The following is a 19,347-nucleotide window of genomic DNA, read 5'->3' as shown; positions in this document are numbered from 1 at the left end:
CGGTCAGACCCTGGGCGAGTTACCATCTCGGGTGCACCAGTCTGTCGCTTGAACAGTGGGGAGAGAGTAAGGGCTCTGCCTCACTGGGTCAAGAAGGACCCAGTGAAGAAATTCACAGGGCCTGGCACTGCTCAAGCCTTCAGTAAAAGCTGAAGAGAGAAAGAAAAGGAAGGAAAGAAGGGAGGGAGGAAAGTGAAAGGGAGGACTGAGAGGGGTAGGGTGGTTAAGACAGGGAGAGGGGAAGTTGGGGAGGAGAGCGGCAGGAGGCCAGGAAGGCATGAGCTATAAGAAATCATCCATGAGTGAATCCAAGAGCAAGTCACACCAACACGGGCAGCAAGGAATGCATGAGGGGCAGAAACGGAGGGAAGATGGGGAGGACATGAGGTCAGCTGCGCTCCGGGCACCCCCCGCCCCCATGCCCAGCAAACGCGTATCATTGACCGGGATGGACACTTCACTTCTGTAAGTGACTGCTGCTGGCTTCTGGGAAAGAGTGGTGCTGGAAAGTGGGGTGCATGCCCTGAGTGGGCAGGGGGCCCTTCTGGGGAGAAAGGCCAAGTCAGGAAGGAAGAACGCGCAAGGCTGAGTAACGAGTGGCAGCCGTGTGTGCTTCCTGTGCAGCCGGCCCTGTGCTGTTTCACATGCACCGTGCTGTTGAATCTCTCCAGGAGCTTTGGGGTGTGAGTATTTTATCCCTATCAGCCCCATTTACAGATGGGGAAAATGAGGCTCGGAGAAGTTCAGTGATTCTCCCAAGGTCACACAGGTAGGAAGGGGCAGATAAAAGATTCTGACAAGGATCTCTCCATCTCCAAGTTGAGAGACTTGAATTTCTTCTCTTCCGTTAAGTCCTGAAGCCTGGGCATAGTCAGACCTGGAAAGGAATGTAGAGAACACAGTGACCTCCCCATTTTACAGATGAGGAAACTGAGGTGTGGAAATGACTTCTCTACCATCACAGAGCAAGTTTGGCAGATTCAGAATGGGGTTCCAGCCCTGTGCTTCCCACCCAGAGTGCTTTCTCCTCTAGCACACCCTCCTGGAATCCAAGGTGCAGGGCGATGCTGGGAGCAAGGAGAGGAGAGGGAGCTCCTAGTGAGCAGGAGGAACAGAGAGGGAAAGGACGAAAAGGGAGCAGGCCCATCACAATGTCCTGGTGGGAATCAACACGAGGCCCCATCCCATGGTCAAAGGGGGCAGAAAGTGAAAACCCATCTGTTGACTTATTCATTCAGTCATTTATGCATTCAACAAATGTGTTGGGGCCTGCTCTGAATCAGGCCCCATTGAGGATACAAAAATAGCCAAACACAGGCTGGGCACAGTGGCTCACGCCTGTAATCCCAGCACTTTGGGAGGCCGAGTTAGGTGGATCATCTTAGGTCAGGCGTTCGAAACCAGCCTGACCAACATGGCAAAACCCTATCTTTAATAAAAATATAAAAATTAGCCAAGCGTGGTGGCGGGTGCCTGTAATCCCAGCTACTCCAGAACTCGGGAGGCTGAGGCATGAGGATCTCTTGAACCCAGGCGGTAGAGGTTGCAGTCAGCTGAAATTGCGCCACTGCACTCCAGCCTAGGCGACAGAGCAAGACCTTGTCTCAAAAAAAAAAAAAAAAAAAAAAAAAAAAAGCCAAACACAGACCTTGCCCACAGGAAGCTTATAACCCAAACAAACAGTACATTTGAGACCTAGGAAGGGTGTGTGTGACTCTGGAGCTGGGGTCGAGGAGACAGGTGACCCCTCTTTCTAGCCCTGCTGCAAGCCTTTATTAGGGAGCAGAGGCATGAAGTAGCAGGGAGGGTGGGCAGGGACACCCTGAGCCGGGGGCCCCAGGGAGAAGGCCGGGGGCGGGGAACACCCAGGCATCCCCCCTCCCTTAACTGTAGGCAGGAGATTTTCCTTTCCATTTTTTCTTCTCTGTACAACAGCAATTTAAGTTAATTAAATGTAACAATAAATTATTTCTCGCCTGCCTGGAATAATCTTTCAGTGCTCACCCACTTTGGGGGAAAGCACAGGCTCTTTGCCTTGAGATGGGGGCCGGCTGTGGCTGTCACAGAAAGAGGCTGTGGGAGGAGGCTCAGGCCTGAGGTGGGATGGGGAGAGGAGGCTGCTTCCAGAGCAGAAGCCTGGGCCATCAAGAGGGCTGAGAAAGGACCCCTGGCATCGCTGCCCTCTGTCCCTAGTCTAGTTTGAATCTGGCTGGTCGCCATCCGGGTGGATGGGAAAAGGCTCCCATGGGGTCCCCTCTGCTGGCACACATCTTGCATGTCTCTCCCCCACTCATCCACTTGGCACTTCTGTGGCGAGAAATTCTGCAGAAACCACACAATTGCATGTGGGGCCTGCCTTGCTCTTGTATTCAATTAGTCCGTAACTACAGATATGTCCCCTGTAGGTACAGAGATGTTTCTGAAGGGTTGATTGCACAGATGCTTTATTTCTGCAAACCAGATCCCAGTATTTCAATGCAATGGGAGACCCAGCTTTTGAGAGAAATCTTCATATATGACCTCATTTCTTTATCGAATTTAGATTTTCTTCTCTTGGCTTTGCTTAAAATAGGCTCCACCTGAACACAATGCAGTGCTAAGTGGAGTCAGAAGGGTCGGGGACTGGGATTGCTGAGCCTGCAGGACCCCAGGACCCAGGACCTTGGCCAGCAGATGGCAAGTGTGGGCTGGGGACCTTGCCTCTGGGGTCACCAGGGAGAGCTGTGATCTTGGCCACACTAGGGAGTCAGGGGCATCTCTGGGTCCCGAGTCAGAGTCTGCCAGAGTCTCCCAGGCCAGGGAAGGCAACAGGGCCTGGTTTCACCCTGACCTGCAGAACTGCCTCCATGGAACAGTTGGGCTGTCTGGCTGGGATGATGAGCGTGACAAGTTGGGAGAATTCACTGCTCAGGAACCCGCACGGTGCTCCAGGCTGACTGGATCCATCTCAGCCCAGTGTCTGAGCTTCTCCGCAGGCAGCCTGCCACACCCCCACAAGCTCAGGACCCTCCCCTTGCCTGGAAGGCCCTCTCTCTCCTTCTGACAGCCACATCCACTCTGCCCCATCCTCCATCTCACGTCCCCCAGGAAGCCCGCGCTCACTGCCACAGTGCTGACCCCATCTGAAACTCCATGGCCCCCTGGCCTCCGTCTGCGCCTCGTGTTGCCATCGTCACAGATGTGTGTGTCTGTCTGTCCTTCCCCATCTCTTCTGAGTTCCTTTCCTTTTTTCCAAATCATATACTTAGTCCTGGACTGTGAATGGAGGATCCCAAACCAGCACAGGGGTTGGAGACACCACTCAATCCAGTGGATTTCAAACCCAAAAAGCAACTTTCCTTTTAAGCAGAAAAACTCCTTCCCAAAGGAAAGCTTCCTGGGAAGTCAGAAGGCACTGACGGAAGATAAGGAGAGGCAGGTCCTGCCTCCGAGGCCTCCCCCAGGGCCCAGAAGGGACATCGGGAAAGCTGCTCCAGGCCTGCCCTCTGCAATGGAGGCGCATGCTGGAGTCCGGAGCAGCCAAGTTGCGCTGACCGGTAAGGGCATCACATTGCAGAAGCAACTCTCGTGGGTTCCCGCAAGTGGCCCATCTCCCCTTGAAGTGGGTAACACATACCGCATTGCCCTCATTGCAGATGAGGAAGTGGAGTCCCAGAGGGGTCAGGTGACTCACCCAAAGTCACACAGTCAGTGGCAGCACTGCCACGGGGCTCAGCAGAAGGGTGAGGAATCATGCTGAAGATCTGCTCTCAAGCTGTGGCTCTGTCAAAGACCGGTGTGGTCCCCGACCCCTGGGGGCTCTGGGGACTCTCCCAAGCTGAGCATCAGTGCCAGCTGTGAAAGGAGAGGGAAAGCAGGCTCCCTTCTCCCTGTTCCTCAGATGCCACAGCTGCCTCCCTCCAGTGGCACTTCAGGACCCTCCCCAAAGGTTAATTACCAAATCATCACATCAAAGGAAATTGCTCTTTTGTGCCTTAAAGACCAAACTCAACAAGGTTATTTATGGTCTCTAATAAGCATTTTCTGGGTGTGATTAACCTTTATGCCAAAAGCACACTGGGAATTGGGATGGCAGCTTCATTCCAGCCCCGCTCTGTGCTGGGCCTGGGGGTGGGGGCGTGGGTAGCAGCTGCGGCAGGCTGGCGCAGGCCACGTCACAGCCCGGCCCTCCACCCCCTCCACGGGCTCCTGCGCCACCTCCCTCTCCCCTGCCGACCTTTCTGCCAAGGCCCCGTCTTAACCTGCGCCTGGCCAGCCAAAAGGCGCGACTCTCCTTATTGTTCATCTCGAAAGGCAGGAGCACCTGCCCACTGAATCCTAGCTCCTAAAAACAGTTCTGTGACATTGGGCACATCAACTACCCGAGACTTAAAATGGGGAGCAGGAGATCTGCCTGATCTGCTTTCCCTTCCATGCCAGGGACCCACTCGATCTTTGGAAAATCCTTTTACGAGATGCCATCATCGAGTCGCACACACCCTTGGCCTCAGACTTTAACCTTGAAGGTTTGGCTCTTTGGTGAGTGGAGAGATTTGTAGCCGAGGTGCAAGTTTTATTTGGAGCCTTGGGGCTGCCAGGCTGGTGAATGGAAGTGAGGCATTAGCCAGTGAGTGAACCTCACACTCTGCCAGCTTCAGCGCCATTTTGATTTTCTCTACTAGTTGGAAGATAGTAAATCACATGAAGTCTTGAAAACTTGGTTCTGAAAGGAGAGCCAGTGACCGGGGCTGGTGATGGAGTGGAGGAGCAAGAGGCATCTGAGAAGGGCCAAAAGCACTTTGGTTTGATTTCAGAGGTGACATGTCCACTTCACCCCATTTACCATATGCCCCGACCACAGTACTCACCATTTTTGGGGTTCTAGTTGTTGGTGAGAAGTAGAGGAAGCCAAGAACCCTCCCCAGGAAACTGGTTTCTGTCACACATAGTGGCTGCATTTATTTGTAGATCTTCACACTGCCTGCTCCCCAGGTTAAGAATTCATTTTTTTTTTTTGCCGGCAGCGGTGGCTCACACCCGTAATTCCAGCACTTTGGGAGGCCGAGGCGGGTGGATCACTTGATGTCAGAAGTTTGAGATCAGCCTGGCCAACGTGCTGAAACCCTATCTCTACTAAAAACACAAAACTTAGCCACGTGTGGTGGTGCAGGCCTGTTATCCCAGCTACTTGGGAAGCTGAGGCAGGAGAATTGCTTGAACCTGGGAGGCAGAGGTTGCAGTGAGCTAAGATTGCACCACTGCAACCTAGCCTGGGTGATAGAGCGAGACTCTCTGTCTCAAAAAAAAAAAAAAAAAAATACATACACACACACACACACACAGTATTTTCCATTTTAAGGGAAAACAACAACATTCTTGAAACCCTGGGGCCCTGTCCCTGCCAGTGCAGTAATTGCCTGTTGCTGGAGACAGAAAACCACAGTGGACCTTGAAAAGGAGACCAGCAGGTAGTGGGAGGAAAAATCCAGGAAACCTCTGGACTTTTCATGGAAGTGCGATTCAGGAATCAGGCAGAAGCCCTCACAAACCTTCCACAGAGCAAGAGGTGGCACACGCACAGATTCTGCTACAGAGCAGACCTTTCTGGAGAGGAAAGGTTGGTCTAGGAATTTTAAGAAGCATTTTTCTTTGCATAATGCAACACCAGGCGTCTGTTGGTAGAAAATGGCTTTGTGAACCATCACATTCAAGAGAGAGACAGAAGTGTCGGGGTTCTAGGCAGCCAAGGGCAGACTGGCCCATTGCCTGGCATTTGGCTTGGTTTTCTGATGAATCAAGATTTGCTCTGCTCCTCTGTGCACACCAGGATATTAAGATGTGAGAATAAGAACTTCTAGCCTGTATATTTGCCATCTAATTAGTGCCTTGGGTCCTAAGTGCTTTGTGCCGAAGTGGTTTTCCTGCACTCAGGGCTGGTCCAAGGGCTCTACTCGTGAGCCTCGTGAGCACAGGGTCCAGCGCGTGTACAGAGCGCACCAGGAAAAGGGTACGTTGGAGGGAGAACTGAGCTGCTTTGCTTTGGAGGATTGGGCAGGTGCTGCCAAGCGAAGGGTCCTGGAACTGGTCTCTGAAGAATGCAGAATGGACCAAGTGACCGAGGGTGGGGGGGCACAGACTGCTTAGGCAGAGGGTTGCAGACATGAGGAGGACCTGGCCATAGGGAGATGGTAAGTAATTGGATGGGAATAGAAGGTGATGTGCCTTCGAGGCAGGAGATCTAAGGACCGGAGCACGAAGCACAGCTTAAGGATTAGATGGATAAGTGGATTGTCAGGCAGCGGGGCTGATACTGTCAAACAGGAGATGTCTCCAGTTTGTTTCCTTTCTTTTTTTTTTTTTTTTTTTGTTTCTGAACTGGAATCTTGCTCTGTCACTTAGGCTGGAGTGCAGTGGCACCATCTCGGCTCACTGCAACCTCCACCTCCTGGGTTCAAGCAATTCTACTGCCTCAGCTTCCTGAGTACCTGGGACTACAGGCGTGTGCCATGGTACCCAGCTAATTTTCGTATTTTTAGTAGAGTTGAGGTTTCACCGTGTTGACCAGGCCGGTCTCAAACTCCTGACCTCAGATGATATGTCTGCCTCGGCCTCCCAAAGTGCTGGGATTACAGGCATGAGCCACTGTGCCTGGCCAGTGTCACCAGTTTCTTTAATTTTCCTGTGGCTGAGCTGGCTCTGGGAGCCCCAGTTTGAGAGAGACAGAGAGAGAGACAGAGAGAGACAGAGAGACAGAGAGACAGAGAGAGAGAGAGAGAGTGTGTGTGTGTGTGTGTGTGTGTGTGTGTGTGTGTGTGTGTGTTGGGAGGTGGCATGGGGAGATATGGGGTGGGAAACAGGGAGCGAGGATTTCTAGTCTCTTCTAGAAAGAGCTGCCCCTCTCTGGGGACAGGGCAGCATCTGGGTCCCTGCTGATTGCTGAGCAGGCAGCGCAGCTTTGTCATGAGGACACTTTGCTTTCTGCTTAGCTGGCAAGAGCCACCGGCTGGCCTGGTGGCCTCCTCCTCTCTCTACTTCTGCGTTTTCACTTGGAAAATGAGGGTAAAGATATTTCTCCATCTCTCTGGAGACTGTGAAGTTTAATTACTGATTAATAAAATGCTGGAAGTTTCTTGAGGCCAGAGAAATGAATTAGTTTGTTATCATCACTCCTAAGTCCCAGGATCGAGTTGGTTAACTCCAGTGCCATCTTGCTGAGTGTCCCGTGTACAGAGCACAGGATGGGGGTGCAGGGCTGGGGTTGTGCTTCAGAAGCTGGAGCTTGGTCCAGGGCAGAGAGACCCCTACGAGAATGCCAGCAAGGGAATGGAGTGAACAAAGCCACTACAAACTCAGGCACCACAGACTCAGGGGACCACGTGGGTGAGTCATGGGTCGGGGGACCAGGCTCTGACCAGGAGTGGGCACTATCCCCCTGGACCTTGGAATGTGGGTGGGAGAGAGGGGAGCAGAGTCTGCTTTCATCATCGGGACAGCAGTGGGAGGGAGTGGGTGCCATGAAAGGGGGTGGCCCTGGTGGGGTGGGGTGCGGTGGGGTAAGGGAGAGCATTCCCGGCAGGTGAACATGGAAAAGGGAGTCAGTTTGCTTCTAAGGACTGGGGGAAGGTCCCGAGATCCTAAAGGGGCCAGTGAAGAGGGGTCCAGGGAAGAGGGGATGGACAGCCCTGGAGGGCACAGGACAGGCAGTGATGGAGGGATGGAGTCTGGCTTGGGGAGATGGAAGACGGTGCATGAGCAGGGCCCACCTGGGGTGAAGCAAGTGAGGCATTTCCCCAAGCCCACCACGAGAGGAGGTGCTAGCAACCTCAGTAATCACGATAGATACATCTTTTTTGAGTCTTACTCTGTTTCCCAGGCTGGAGTGCAGTGGCATGATGTCGACTCACTGCAACCTCAACTCCCGAGTTCAAGTGATTCTCCTGCCTCAGCCTCTGAGTAGTTGGGATTATAGGTGCACACCACCACACCCGGCTAATTTTTGTATTTTTAGTAGAGATGGGGTTTCACCATGTTGGCCAGGCTGGTCTTGAACTCCTGACCTCAAGTGATCCACCCACCTCAGCCTTCCAAAGTGCCAGGATTAAAGGCTTGAGCCACTGCACTCGGCCATGATAGATAATATTTTAATATCATTGCTGACTTTCCCCCCTTTTATCCCAAACTACTACATGGCCCAGCACTGTTACTGAGCCTATCTTTCCTTTAAAAAGTTTTCGATAATTTACTCGATGTATTTTCTATTGTTAATTTTGATTTAAAAAATAATTATGTGAAAATATTCTAAATCTTGACTACTAAGTTTTTGATGCTCCCTTCGCTTTTGCACTCACCACATGGAGTCCCAGCTCCTCGCAGGAAGGCGGCGTGGTGCCCGGGCTGGCCACCACCCTGCTTCTAGCCTACACCCTAGCCTAGCAGCTTGCTCACCAAGGGACAAGCCCCTACCTCTCTCCCAATCTCATTTTCCTGCTGTGAAATCCTAAGCCGGCCTCCAGAGCTAAGGGTCTATAGTGAAATTTGCAGTTGGTACGGAAATGGGCTGGGGCTGAGACACCTGGCCGTAGAGTCAGGGGGCCTCAGAAGGAGGGGACCCCAAAAAGAAACAGCAGAGAAGTGAAGGTGGTGATGAGGAGAGTGGCCTCCCCTGCAGCCTCTCAGGCTTTGGGCTCACCATCCCGTCTGGGAACTCCGCTGGTAACCGGGCACCCAGCTCCCCACAGCCAGAGGGAAGGGCTGGTTACAATGATCCCCTCTCCCTGCCCCTCACTCATGCTTCTTAACCCCTTTTCAATCAAATCCCAGGGGAAATAGCCATCTCTCCTCCAACAACTAAATAAAAACCACCAAGTTCAGCTCAGTCAACATATCCTTCTTGAGTGCTTATTGTATACCAGAAACACAATCTCAGTCATTCATTTCTTCAGCAAATTTGAGTGCAAAGAACAAAAGAAAATCCCTGCCCTCACAGAGCGTGCAGTGCTGTGAGGATTTCTACATACATACGTCACGTAAGCTTGAAAGGAGGGGGGACAGTTATGCCCATTTTTACGGGTGAGGACACAGAGAGGCACAGAGAGGTCAAGTAACCTGCCCATGGCAATACAGTGAAATGGGGCCCTGGACACTCGGTCTCTCTCTCTACTTTAACCCTATAGGGATGCAGGTGATGTGATGGTTGTGTGGGTGGGCTTAGTGGGAGAAGGGGCAGCCCTCCAGGTATAGGGCCTATGCCACTCCCCTCCCACCTGGGCTGAAATTCTGCAATCAGAGTGACACGGAGCCTTCAGGGAGGTTGAAGGGCAAAGGTCTTCCCTAGAATAGGGCATCCATCTTTCCAGACACATTTATCCCTTAACCTCTCTGTGCCTCAGTTTCCTCATCTGCAAATAGGCACAGCCACACCAGCCCCAGGGAAAATTTAGTGCCGAAGCAGATGTCCAAGGGCATGATCAACGATGAGGCACAATCTGTGATGATGGAAAATTAGGCAGGTGGGGATGAGGGCCGGGGAAGCGGTTCACAAAACTAGAGGCCAGCTCTGGAGGGAGGGAAGTGGGTGCACCTATGGGGATCAGTGAAGCCGTGGTGCTCCGAAGGCAGGTGAGGGTGTGGGGCGTGCACAGGTGTATGTGGAGATTGGACCATGCTCAGGATCCCATGGGGATGGAGGTGGCTTCCTCTGGCAGCGCTCCAGTCCCTAGGGGCAAAATTCACCTCTTCCCTAGGAGCCTGGGTTCCTGTTCCTGTCAGCTTCCCTGCCAGGCCCCTCCATGAACAGGGCAACTCCAGACCTTCCAGGCAAAGAGGACCCGGAGGGAGGGGAGAGGAGATGAGGGGCGGGTGTCTGGGAAGCAAGTAGATGGGTGACGGGCGGGAGGGGGAGCAGGCGGCTGCAGGCCAGACGGCTCATGGCTCATGGCCCCTGCCTAACGTGTCCTTCACCTCCTGTACCTGCAGGCCCTTCTGCTTCTGGGGCTGAACCCCGTCTCCGCCTCCCTCCAAGACCAGCACTGCGAGAGCCTGTCCCTGGCCGGCAACATCTCAGGTGAGTCCCTTCAACCCCCTCCTGCAAGATTTCTGGTCGCCACAATATCACCACCCCAGGTCTCCCAGGGCCTGCACACAGAACCATGCCCTAAGACAGGATTTGTGGAGTCATCCTCTCTAGGGCTCCAAGCAATTCTTCAGTCTCCGCGGAGCACCGTGTTGAGAAGGACCCCGCAGTTGGGTGTAAGGTTGGTGGGAAGGAACTGCAGTTGGTTAGTAGCATCTGTGGACCCAGGAGGAGCTTGCAGCAAGGATTCTGATTAGTTATCTTCCCTGCTTCAGGATGGGCACAGGTAAAGACACCCCAGCCCTTGCTGCTGAGCTGTGACTCGGGGAGGCATCAGGGGAGGAAGAAAGGCTGCCACAGTCTGTGGCTAAAAATGCCCAGAGTGTAATACTGCACGGTGTCAACACGTGCCCGGCACTGATCAAGGACTGGAGCTATGTTAACCCAATTTGCACACTGTCTCTATTTTACACATAAGAAAACTGAGGCGCAGAGAACCAGTAAGCGCCGGAGCCCTGAGTGGAGCACGGCAGCCTGGCTTCCTGTTGTGGTAACACCGTGCTCTGTACTTCTCCAGTAGAAGAGACAGCATGGCTGCAGATATTACTAGGATCTGCATCACTTTACCATAGAGTGCTTTTACGTAATCATCTTATTTCATCCTCACAAGGGTTTAAAGCCCTACATTTGTATGGTTGAGGAAACTGAGGCACAGAAGAGTTACATAACCCCCATGGTACCGCACAGCCAGTACATGGCAGTGACTGGGACCCAAATCTAGGTCTTTGGACTCCAAAGGGCATGTCTTTTAAAACTGTGGGTGTGGTCCTGGGCATGGCTGCTGCTGGGCAAAAACGGAGAGGGTCCCTGCACCTGAGGGCATTTAGGAGGCTCGTGGACCTTCTATTTGAGTCTTCAAGACTCTCCTTGATTCACATCAACTCTTTCACGAAGCACCGACTACACAGCAGGCCCCATGCAGGGCACTGGGGGAAACAAGAGGGGCTCACAGTCTCGTCCAGGAGTCGAGTCCACAAATGCATGTGCCAAGAGGCAGACAGCAAGATGCATGCTAGCGGAGAACAGACACAAGTGTCTGCAGGAAGGCAGGAGGCATTCGTTTCTGAAGCTGGCTCTGTGGGGACAGGAGGCCTCCACAGCTCGGGGCAGCTGCTTCCTGGCCAGCTGTTCCTTCACTAGGGAGAGGCTGGTGGCAGAGAAACAAGCCCTGGACTTGCAGAAGGCACACTGGGTTCCCGTGCTGGCTCAGAGAAGGTGCCTGGTCATGTCCTGCCTGGGGCGGGTACTGGTAGCCACAGGGATGAGCATACCCTCAACTGCCCTTGCACCTCACTTTACCCAGGTATAGAGGGGCAGGGGGGCTGTTACCCGCCCCAAAGATCTCTTATGAGATTCAATGAGATTCAATTCATAAGTTTTATGGCAATATTTCACAAACCGTAAACCGTACAGTGTCATGCCAATACTAGGTTTTGTTTTGTTTTGTTTTGTAGGAGATGGGGTCTCGCTCTGTCACCTAGGCTGAAGTGCAGTGGCGCAATCATAACTTACTGCAGCCTCGATCTTCTGGGCTCAAGTAATCCTCCCATCTCGGCCTCCTGAGAAGCTAGGATTACATGTGCACACCACCACATCTGGCAATTCTTAAAAATTGTTTTGTAGAGACAGGGTCTCTGTTGCCCAGGCTGGAGTGCAGTGGCACAATGAGAGCTCACTGCAGCCCAGATCTGGGCTCAAGTGATCCTCCTGTCTCAGCCTCAGCAGGCTTTTAAAAGGCTTACTGTGTAGCTGGAATGAAGGGAAGGAACTTGCCAGTGATTGCTCATAATGATGGAGGGAGCAGGGAGGCTAGGCAGGGGTGGTGCAAATCCAGGGAGGCTTCCTGAAGGAGGAGGTTTCAAGGTGAATATTAAGAGAACTCTTAGTATGAACTGGCAGGAAAGAGCCAGAGCTGTGAGCTACAGCAAGAGATCAGCAAGGACCAGTAGGTGGGTTTGGCAGAAGGACTAGGGAGGAGTGAGGAGGGAGGAGTGGGAAGCCTGGGAAGGTACAGGGAGCCCTCAGCATCTGGCTGCAAAGTTGGTTCAGCTGTGATGGGGAATGGGGAAGTAAATCCTTGAGCAGGAGTCTGGAGTTCTAGGAGAGAGAGATGAGGAGGGAGGAGGCCTGCTCAGAGGCTGGGCCAGAGAAGAAAAGCTCTATCCGCAGCCCGCCAGCCCTTAGGCCAGGTCAGGCTCTATCAGTGTGTTTGTTATGTTAGGAGTGACATCCCTGAGCCCACAAAGGTGTCACCTGTCCTTGCAGGTAGCAGGCCATGATGAATGGCATTCATTCCACGGTGATTTGTACCCCATGCCCGCGCCTCCAGTCCAGCCTGCCTGGCTGCATGGTGCACAATCCATCACCCTCCACAATGGCCTCTGATAATGGACGATTTGTCTTCTGACTTGGAGACCTACCCAGACCAACGGGCACTGGTAGAGACAGATGGTGAGGGTGGGGCGGAGGGGCCGAGACAGATGGATAGGTGTCTGGCCGGGGCGGCTGGCATGGAGCCAGGGTCTTTGGGGGGCCTTTCATGTGCCTCATGCCAGGAGCTGGGAGAGGAGAGGGTCCCCAGGGCTGAGGCCCATCATGTGGCAGGCCACAGACTTGGCAACTCATAAAATCATGGCCTGAGTATAATAATGCCAGGAAGAAATAGAATTATTTACTAGTGACATCACAGATGAATAGAATCAGAGTTATCAGAATGATAATTACCTGGGGTCATCAGTTCTATCTCTGGACTTAAAGTATTGAAGGATAATAATAATTAGCTAGACCCGGCATGGTGGCTCACACCTGTAATCCCAGCACTTTGGGAGGCCAAGGCGGGCAGATCACTTGAGGTAAGGAGATCGAGACCTGCCTAGCCAACATGGTGAAACCCTGTCTCTACTAAAAATACAAAATAAAACAATTAGCTGGGCATGGTGGCACATGCCTCTAATCCCAGCTACTCAGGAGGCTGAGGCATGAGAATCTCCTGATCCCGGGAGGCCGAGGTTGCAATGAGCCAAGATTGCACCACTGTACTCCAGCCTGGGTGACAGAGGGAGACTCTGTCTCAAATAGTAATAATAAGAGTTAATATTTATTTAGTGCCCAATATGTGTTGGGTACCATTCCAAGTGCTTTAATCTCATTTAATCATTACAATACTATAGTCAGGAAATATTTTTATCCACATTTTACAGTAGAGGAAGCTAAGGCTCAGAAAAGTTAAACAAGTTGTCCCAACCCACTAAGCAGTGGCTGCAAGATATAAACCATGTGGGCCTGGGTTCAGATTTTACTATCGGTACCACGTTATGTGGCCACTCAGAACCAGGGTGCCCAGGGCCCAGTGTAGTCGGCTGTCTAGGGCTGCGGTGTTACCCCTGCAGTTTTCCATATCCACACTGGATTTGCACATGGCCCCATATTCTCCTCTGTGCCTCCTATATGCCTGGCACTGTACTAGCTGCTGGGAAGGCAAAATTGAAGAGCCCACAAACCACAGGGCAGGAGGGCCATCCACTTGTCCTGATGGGTCACCCACCCTACACAGGCATCTTTCTTCTCTGCCCAGCCAAAGAGAAGGCAGCTCTATCATGAAATGGCCGAGCAAAGACCAGGATTCTCTGCCCCCCTCTCCATGCCAGGTGGTCCAGGCACGGGCCCTGCCCATTCACCCCACAGCACATTCCTCTGACTGGGCAAGAATGTGTGTTTCACAGGCTGCCCTTGGGCCACCTGGCTGCTTCCCCTCTGGACAACCTGGGCTGAGTCCCACCTCCTGGGTTTAAGCTAAATAGGGGGGAAGGGCTTCCCAGCCACAGGGCTGCTGCCAAGTGCCCACCTCCAGAAGCCGCTGATGGGAGAGCTAACATAACTGGGGCAGAGCCAGGTTCCAGCTTCCCTCTGAAGTTATCCACCATGGGTGGATCTGCCAAGCACATGTGGCCCCTGAGCCTGATGAGAGGGAAACTGTGTAACCTCCTTGGGGAAAGAAGCCAGTGCCCGATTGTACACAGCATTAAATAGGCCATGTTCAAAGGGTTCTTACCTGTTCATTAAAGCAGGCCTCCCAGGACTCTGACCTGGCAGGGTTTCTTCCCCAGCAGGTGGGAGCCTCCACACTGCCCCGTCTCCTCTGCTCTCCTTTTGCAGGGATTTGAGGCACTCTGACCAGGATGCGGTCCTCATGCATTTGTTCTGCGCATGTGTGGGGAAGGAGGAAGGTATAGGGCCGATTTTTGCATTACTTTAGCCCGCTTGACTCCCCCCAGCTCAGCCCCCACCTGAAGGCCTGTGGTGACCAGGGCTGGTGAGTGGGTTGGTTCCACTCCCACATCTCCCACCAGGAAAGACCCTGAAGGCATCTGCCTGCCCCGTGAATGAGAGAGTGAGCCACGGAGTGACAGGACGTTGACACCTCAGACACAGCAAGCGCATGCCTGCTCCGGGGCTTTGCATTTGCAGTTGCCTCTGCCGAGAACACTCCCCTCCCCCAGGTTCTCACCCTTGCTTCCTTTCGGTCTCTGCCTAAATGGTAGCACTTTAGAAGCCACCACCCTTGACAAGATAGCACCCTTTGCTATCTCCCCACTAGAATGTAAGCACCATGAGGACAGGGCATTTATTTTATTCATTATTACATCCCAAGCCCCTTGAACATTTCTTAGGTAGTCAGTAAATAACAGCTGTCTCTTGGTATCCATGGGGGACTGGTTCCAGAACTCCCCATGGATATCAAAACGCAGGGATGAGCAAGTCACTGATAGAAAATGGAGTAGTATTTGCATATAACCTATGCACATCCTCCTGGATACTTTAAATCATCTCTAGATTATTTCTAATACCTAATACAATGTAAATGTTATGTAAACATAAATAGTTGATACGCTGTCCTGTTTAGGGAATAACGACAAGAAAACAAGTCTGTACGTGTTCAGTACACTTTTCCCCAAAACTTATGGCTATGGAGAACCAACTGTACTTGTACAAGAGCAAAGTCACTATTCCTTAACCGACCAGGAGAGGCACTGTGGGACAGGGAGCTCTCTGGAGGCATTGGCTCCTAATAGCATCTCTGCCTTTGTGCAGCTGGCTGGTAAATTGGCTTGGCTATTTGCAAGGTTGGCTTACTCTGGACCAAATTGTTCCTCATCCCAGGACTATGACATTTGGGTGGGAAAAGACCTCCACCTACTGGGAGCAGAAGAGGTCAGGCTTTTTGACATTGGGACCTGGAGGGAGGGGACACTGGCCCAAGAATCAGAGTCCTACAGGTCCTTGAGGTCCTTACAGTCACCAAGCTGAGTGACACAGAGCTGATTTCCTGCTTCTCCCCTTCCCTCTCTGTCCCCAGCACCCGTGAATCGATCTTTCTGTGTGCCTCTCCCCTGACTCTCTGCCTGCCTCTCCCTATTTCTTCCTTAGTGTCTTTTTCTCCCTCTTCTTTCCTCTCTCCCCACCTCTCTCCTGGCCCATTTAGCCTCCCACCTCCCTCCTCCATCTGTTTTCTCCTCAGTGTAGTCGGGTGGCTTAAATGAGTGGCATGAATTGCACCATGCAAAGCACCCTTCGCAGTGCCTGGTATATATTATAGTAGTGTCCAGCAAATGCTCCCCCTCAAGTCCTATACACCATTTCCCTTCTGAGGCCTTATCTTTACCGGATCCCAGGGATCTCTACAGTCCTCCTCCCCGACCCTGTGTCCGCAGGACGGCCGTCTGAAATCTAGTGTGGGAGCTGCCAACACCCCGAGGCAGAGCACGTTGTGGGAAGGCACTGAGCCCACAAGGCAGTCCCGGGCCGGGAAGTCCAATGGACAGTGCCTACTGGCCAGGAGTGTGGCGCCTGAGGCCCTGACCTGCTGCCTCCTCCCTGCCCTTGGCCTCTAGGTCCCCTCCCTTCTTCCTCTACCCTTCCTTTGCTCCTCTTTTCTCTCCCAGCCTCTCCCTCCTCCATCTGCTCCCCAAAAACACGTGGCCAACCCCTAGTGCACCTCTTGCAGGTGTTTCCGCGGGGAGCCGGATCGCCGCTCCTGATTGGCCCTCGAGCTTATGACCACGCCCTGTATGGCCACGCCCCCTTCCCGCCCCCGCCCCTCCAGCCCTAGACCCCGGCGGGTTTGCTGATCTTTCACTCGGGGAAGGGGGAGCTTTGTCTTCTCGCCCCTTTTCATTTGGCTTCTCTCCGTTCTTGCAGCCTCTCCCTCCCTTTCTTCCCGTCTCACACTGACTTTCAATTCCTTCCAGGATTTTCTGAGCTCTTAACGTAAAGGTCGCGTCCGCTGCTGTGTCTCCAGCGCCCCCTCCACGCATCCTTATGAGCTGCGGGGGCCAGGAGGGAGGGGGAGGCGCGGTGCTGCTGGGAGCCGGAGTCACCGAGACTGGGGCGCAGCTCTGCGCTCGAGGGGCAGCTGCCCAGATCGGTGCCAGCTGTGCAGCTGTGGGCAGCGCCCTGAGCTGGCATCAAAAGGCGAGCATTGAAAATCCACTCCCGTCTCAGTATCTTTGGGTACTGATTGTCTTGGAATAAGCCATTTGACCGCTTTCGCCTCAGTTTTCTTATCTGTAAGAGAGAATTAGCACCCACGGTGGCATGGGAGGTGACTGGGCACCATACCCACCATGGAGGAGGGGTAAATGGCTTCTGACCTGCCCACCCCTTGAGTGTCTCCACGTCCCAGGCCAGCTGTGGACAGGGTCAGGCCTTTGGTGAGAGCCCTTAGAGCTCCCAGCAGAGGCCGGTGCAGGTCCTCCAGGCCGGGAAGCCCATCCTGAGTGGCCCACTTCTGCCCTGGCTCTGGCCTGGTCCTGGCTGCGACTGGTGCCCGGTCCTTTCCTGCCCTCCGTGCCTTCCAAAAGCAGATCTGGGGGACTGGCAGGGGAAGGGAAGAAGGGAGGGCAGGTGCCAAACTGACAGAGAGGGTGTGTTCTGTGCATTCATTCCAGATGTGCCACATGGAGCATCCCGTTTAAGCCTAGCTCACTAGATTCTGTGGGTGAATGAGTGAGGAGTGAATGAGCAAGCTAGGAAGGTACAATGGTGCCATTAAATAAGGTAGCATGTGTCATCCACCTGACATTGCACACAGTCAGCCCTCAGCAAACGCTGCTCCCTTCCTGCTGCCCCCTTAACTGTCCCTCACCTTCTGTGATTGACTCACACTGTGGTGTAATAGAAAGAGCACTACATTTAGAGTCCAAAATACCTGCCTAGGAGTCTTGGTTCTTTCACCCATTGACCTGTGACCTTGGAAAAGTCACCCAACTTCCCTGGGCCTCAATTTCTTCATCTATAAAAAGGAAATAATGACATTGTCAGATGTGTGAAGATCAAACAAAATAGATGAAGAAGGACTTTGAAACAGCAGGGCCTGGCTCCTAATACACTCCTCCCCTCTCCACGGCCACATGCCCCTGCTCTACCCCCATCCCCTGACTCAGCAGTGTCAGCAGGATCCAGGACAGGTTAAAATACCAACCTGGCACGCCCTTGACGCGGATGGCCCTGCTTTGTCACCTCGGCTTCCACCGCCGCTCCGTGATGACATTCACACAGTCCGCTGTGGCCCAGCACCTGGGCTTGGCCCACTCCAGCCGCCTGGCCTGAAGTCACCTCGTGTCCATTAAGGCCCAATCCAGATTTCTTTCTCTTTCAATTAAGCCACTTGGCCTGAAGGCCTCTGCCCCTTGAGTCCTGATTTGCACAAATGCCCTATGAATAGCTTTGATTAGAAAGAAAATCCAGCATTTGGTACAAGTGCTGCTCAGCACTGCCCTGAGACCAGCAGGGAAAGGCAGCCAATTTAACCCAGCGCTGCTGCCTGAGAGATTGGGGACAAGCTAATTTGGGGAGGAGATGGCAGGCAGTCCCCAGCCAGGGCTTGGCAGCTGCTAAGGCCTCGGCCCAAGCCTGAAGAGGCTGCCCCGACCCACACGTGTTCGTGGTCCATGGCCCCCTCTGGCTTGTCTGTCCACTCTTGTGCCAATTCTAGGTTATTAACCTGGGGAAACTGGGGCTCAAAAGGACTGGTGTGCCAGCCTCACTCAGAGGGAGGCACTAAAAGGCAGAGAAAGAAGGGCAGCCTCAGGGGGGTGATAGGACTGTGCCAGCCCCCACCTCTTGGAGGCCATATCCCCCCTCCCCTCCTGAAGTGTCACTGGGGCCTCAACTCTGCCCCAACATCATGCATCATACACCTCTCCTCTCTCCTTGTCTCTGTCTCTCTCTCTGTCCCCCACCCCCTCCAAAAAGCAAATATTTAGAAGGGGCCTTTGACATCTTCTTTCTGGTTTGGGTTTTTATATCTCTTTGAGTCACAGACCCCTTTGAGAATCTAATGAAAGCCATGGGCCCCTTTCCCTGTTAACATGAATGTATACACCAAAATTTTCATTACGTTCAAGGTCTCTGGGAACTGTTGAGGTTTCTGGTGGGCTGAGATTAAGAATTTCTGATCTGGTTCAACCACTATTTTGTTATAGAGGAAGATAATACACTAAGGCCCAGAGAGGGCAAATGACTTGCCTACAGTCACACAGCAAATTAGTGGCACAGCCCATTCTGAAGCTGTTGGGCCAGACTCCCAGTTCAGTACCCTTTCCACTCCCCCAGCTGGTGTCTCCCTCCATTTCCCCTCCATAGCTCACTTCTCCATCAGTCCTGTCTTAGGGCCCTGCACAGAACAAAAGACACACGATGTATAGTCGGTTAGCGTGGTTAGCAGGCCAGCTGGAGGAAAGGCCAGCTTCATTTAGCTGGTTCTTCCCAGCAGGGCCAGGGTAGAGGGTTTGATTGCAGAGACATGTGAAGGGCTGGATCAGTGGTTGTCTGGGCCTGTTCCAGAGTGTTCCTGTGACATTTCAGAGCTCCAGGCTGTCACCCTGTGAGGGGCCAAGAGAAGTGTCCTCAGGCTACAGAGCAGGGGACCTGAAGCATGCCCAGGCTTCCTCTAAATGCCGGGACCTTCGTTTTTAACACCACCTCCAGCCATCTCTGTTCCTCCTCTGCTCTGGAACCCATGCCGGCTCCCTAGTACTATAGCATCAGATTCAGATTTCTTCCCCTGATGTCTCCTCTGCATAGGATGAGCTCATTTCTGCACTGAGGTCATTGCTGTCATCTTGTCCCTAGTTGGTGTGTGAGTGGGAACCATTGGGGAGGTGGGCAGGACTCTGGAATGTCCTCTGCCTGCCTGGGGCCTTGGCCGGGGATCTTGCTGTGCCTCACCAGCCGTC

General features: G+C 53.1%; 1 protein-coding gene across 2 annotated transcripts in view; it reads left to right on the top strand.

Moving 5' to 3' along the window:
• The window catches only part of CRHR1 (corticotropin releasing hormone receptor 1), a 51,798-nt gene that overhangs the window by 13,347 nt on the left and 19,104 nt on the right, over positions 1-19,347 (top strand). For both annotated transcript variants that reach the window (XM_064369182.1, XM_064369181.1), the window contains exon 2: positions 9,955-10,042. In XM_064369182.1, the coding sequence (XP_064225252.1) occupies positions 9,955-10,042 (88 nt within the window). The remainder of the gene's footprint in view (positions 1-9,954; positions 10,043-19,347) is intronic.

Source organism: Aotus nancymaae, unplaced genomic scaffold (genome assembly GCF_030222135.1).
Source record: "Aotus nancymaae isolate 86718 unplaced genomic scaffold, 86718_ANA_hifiasm-v0.15.2.pri h1tg000089l, whole genome shotgun sequence".
Classification (NCBI taxonomy): domain Eukaryota; kingdom Metazoa; phylum Chordata; class Mammalia; order Primates; family Aotidae; genus Aotus; species Aotus nancymaae.
This window is presented reverse-complemented; position numbering and strand designations above follow the sequence as displayed.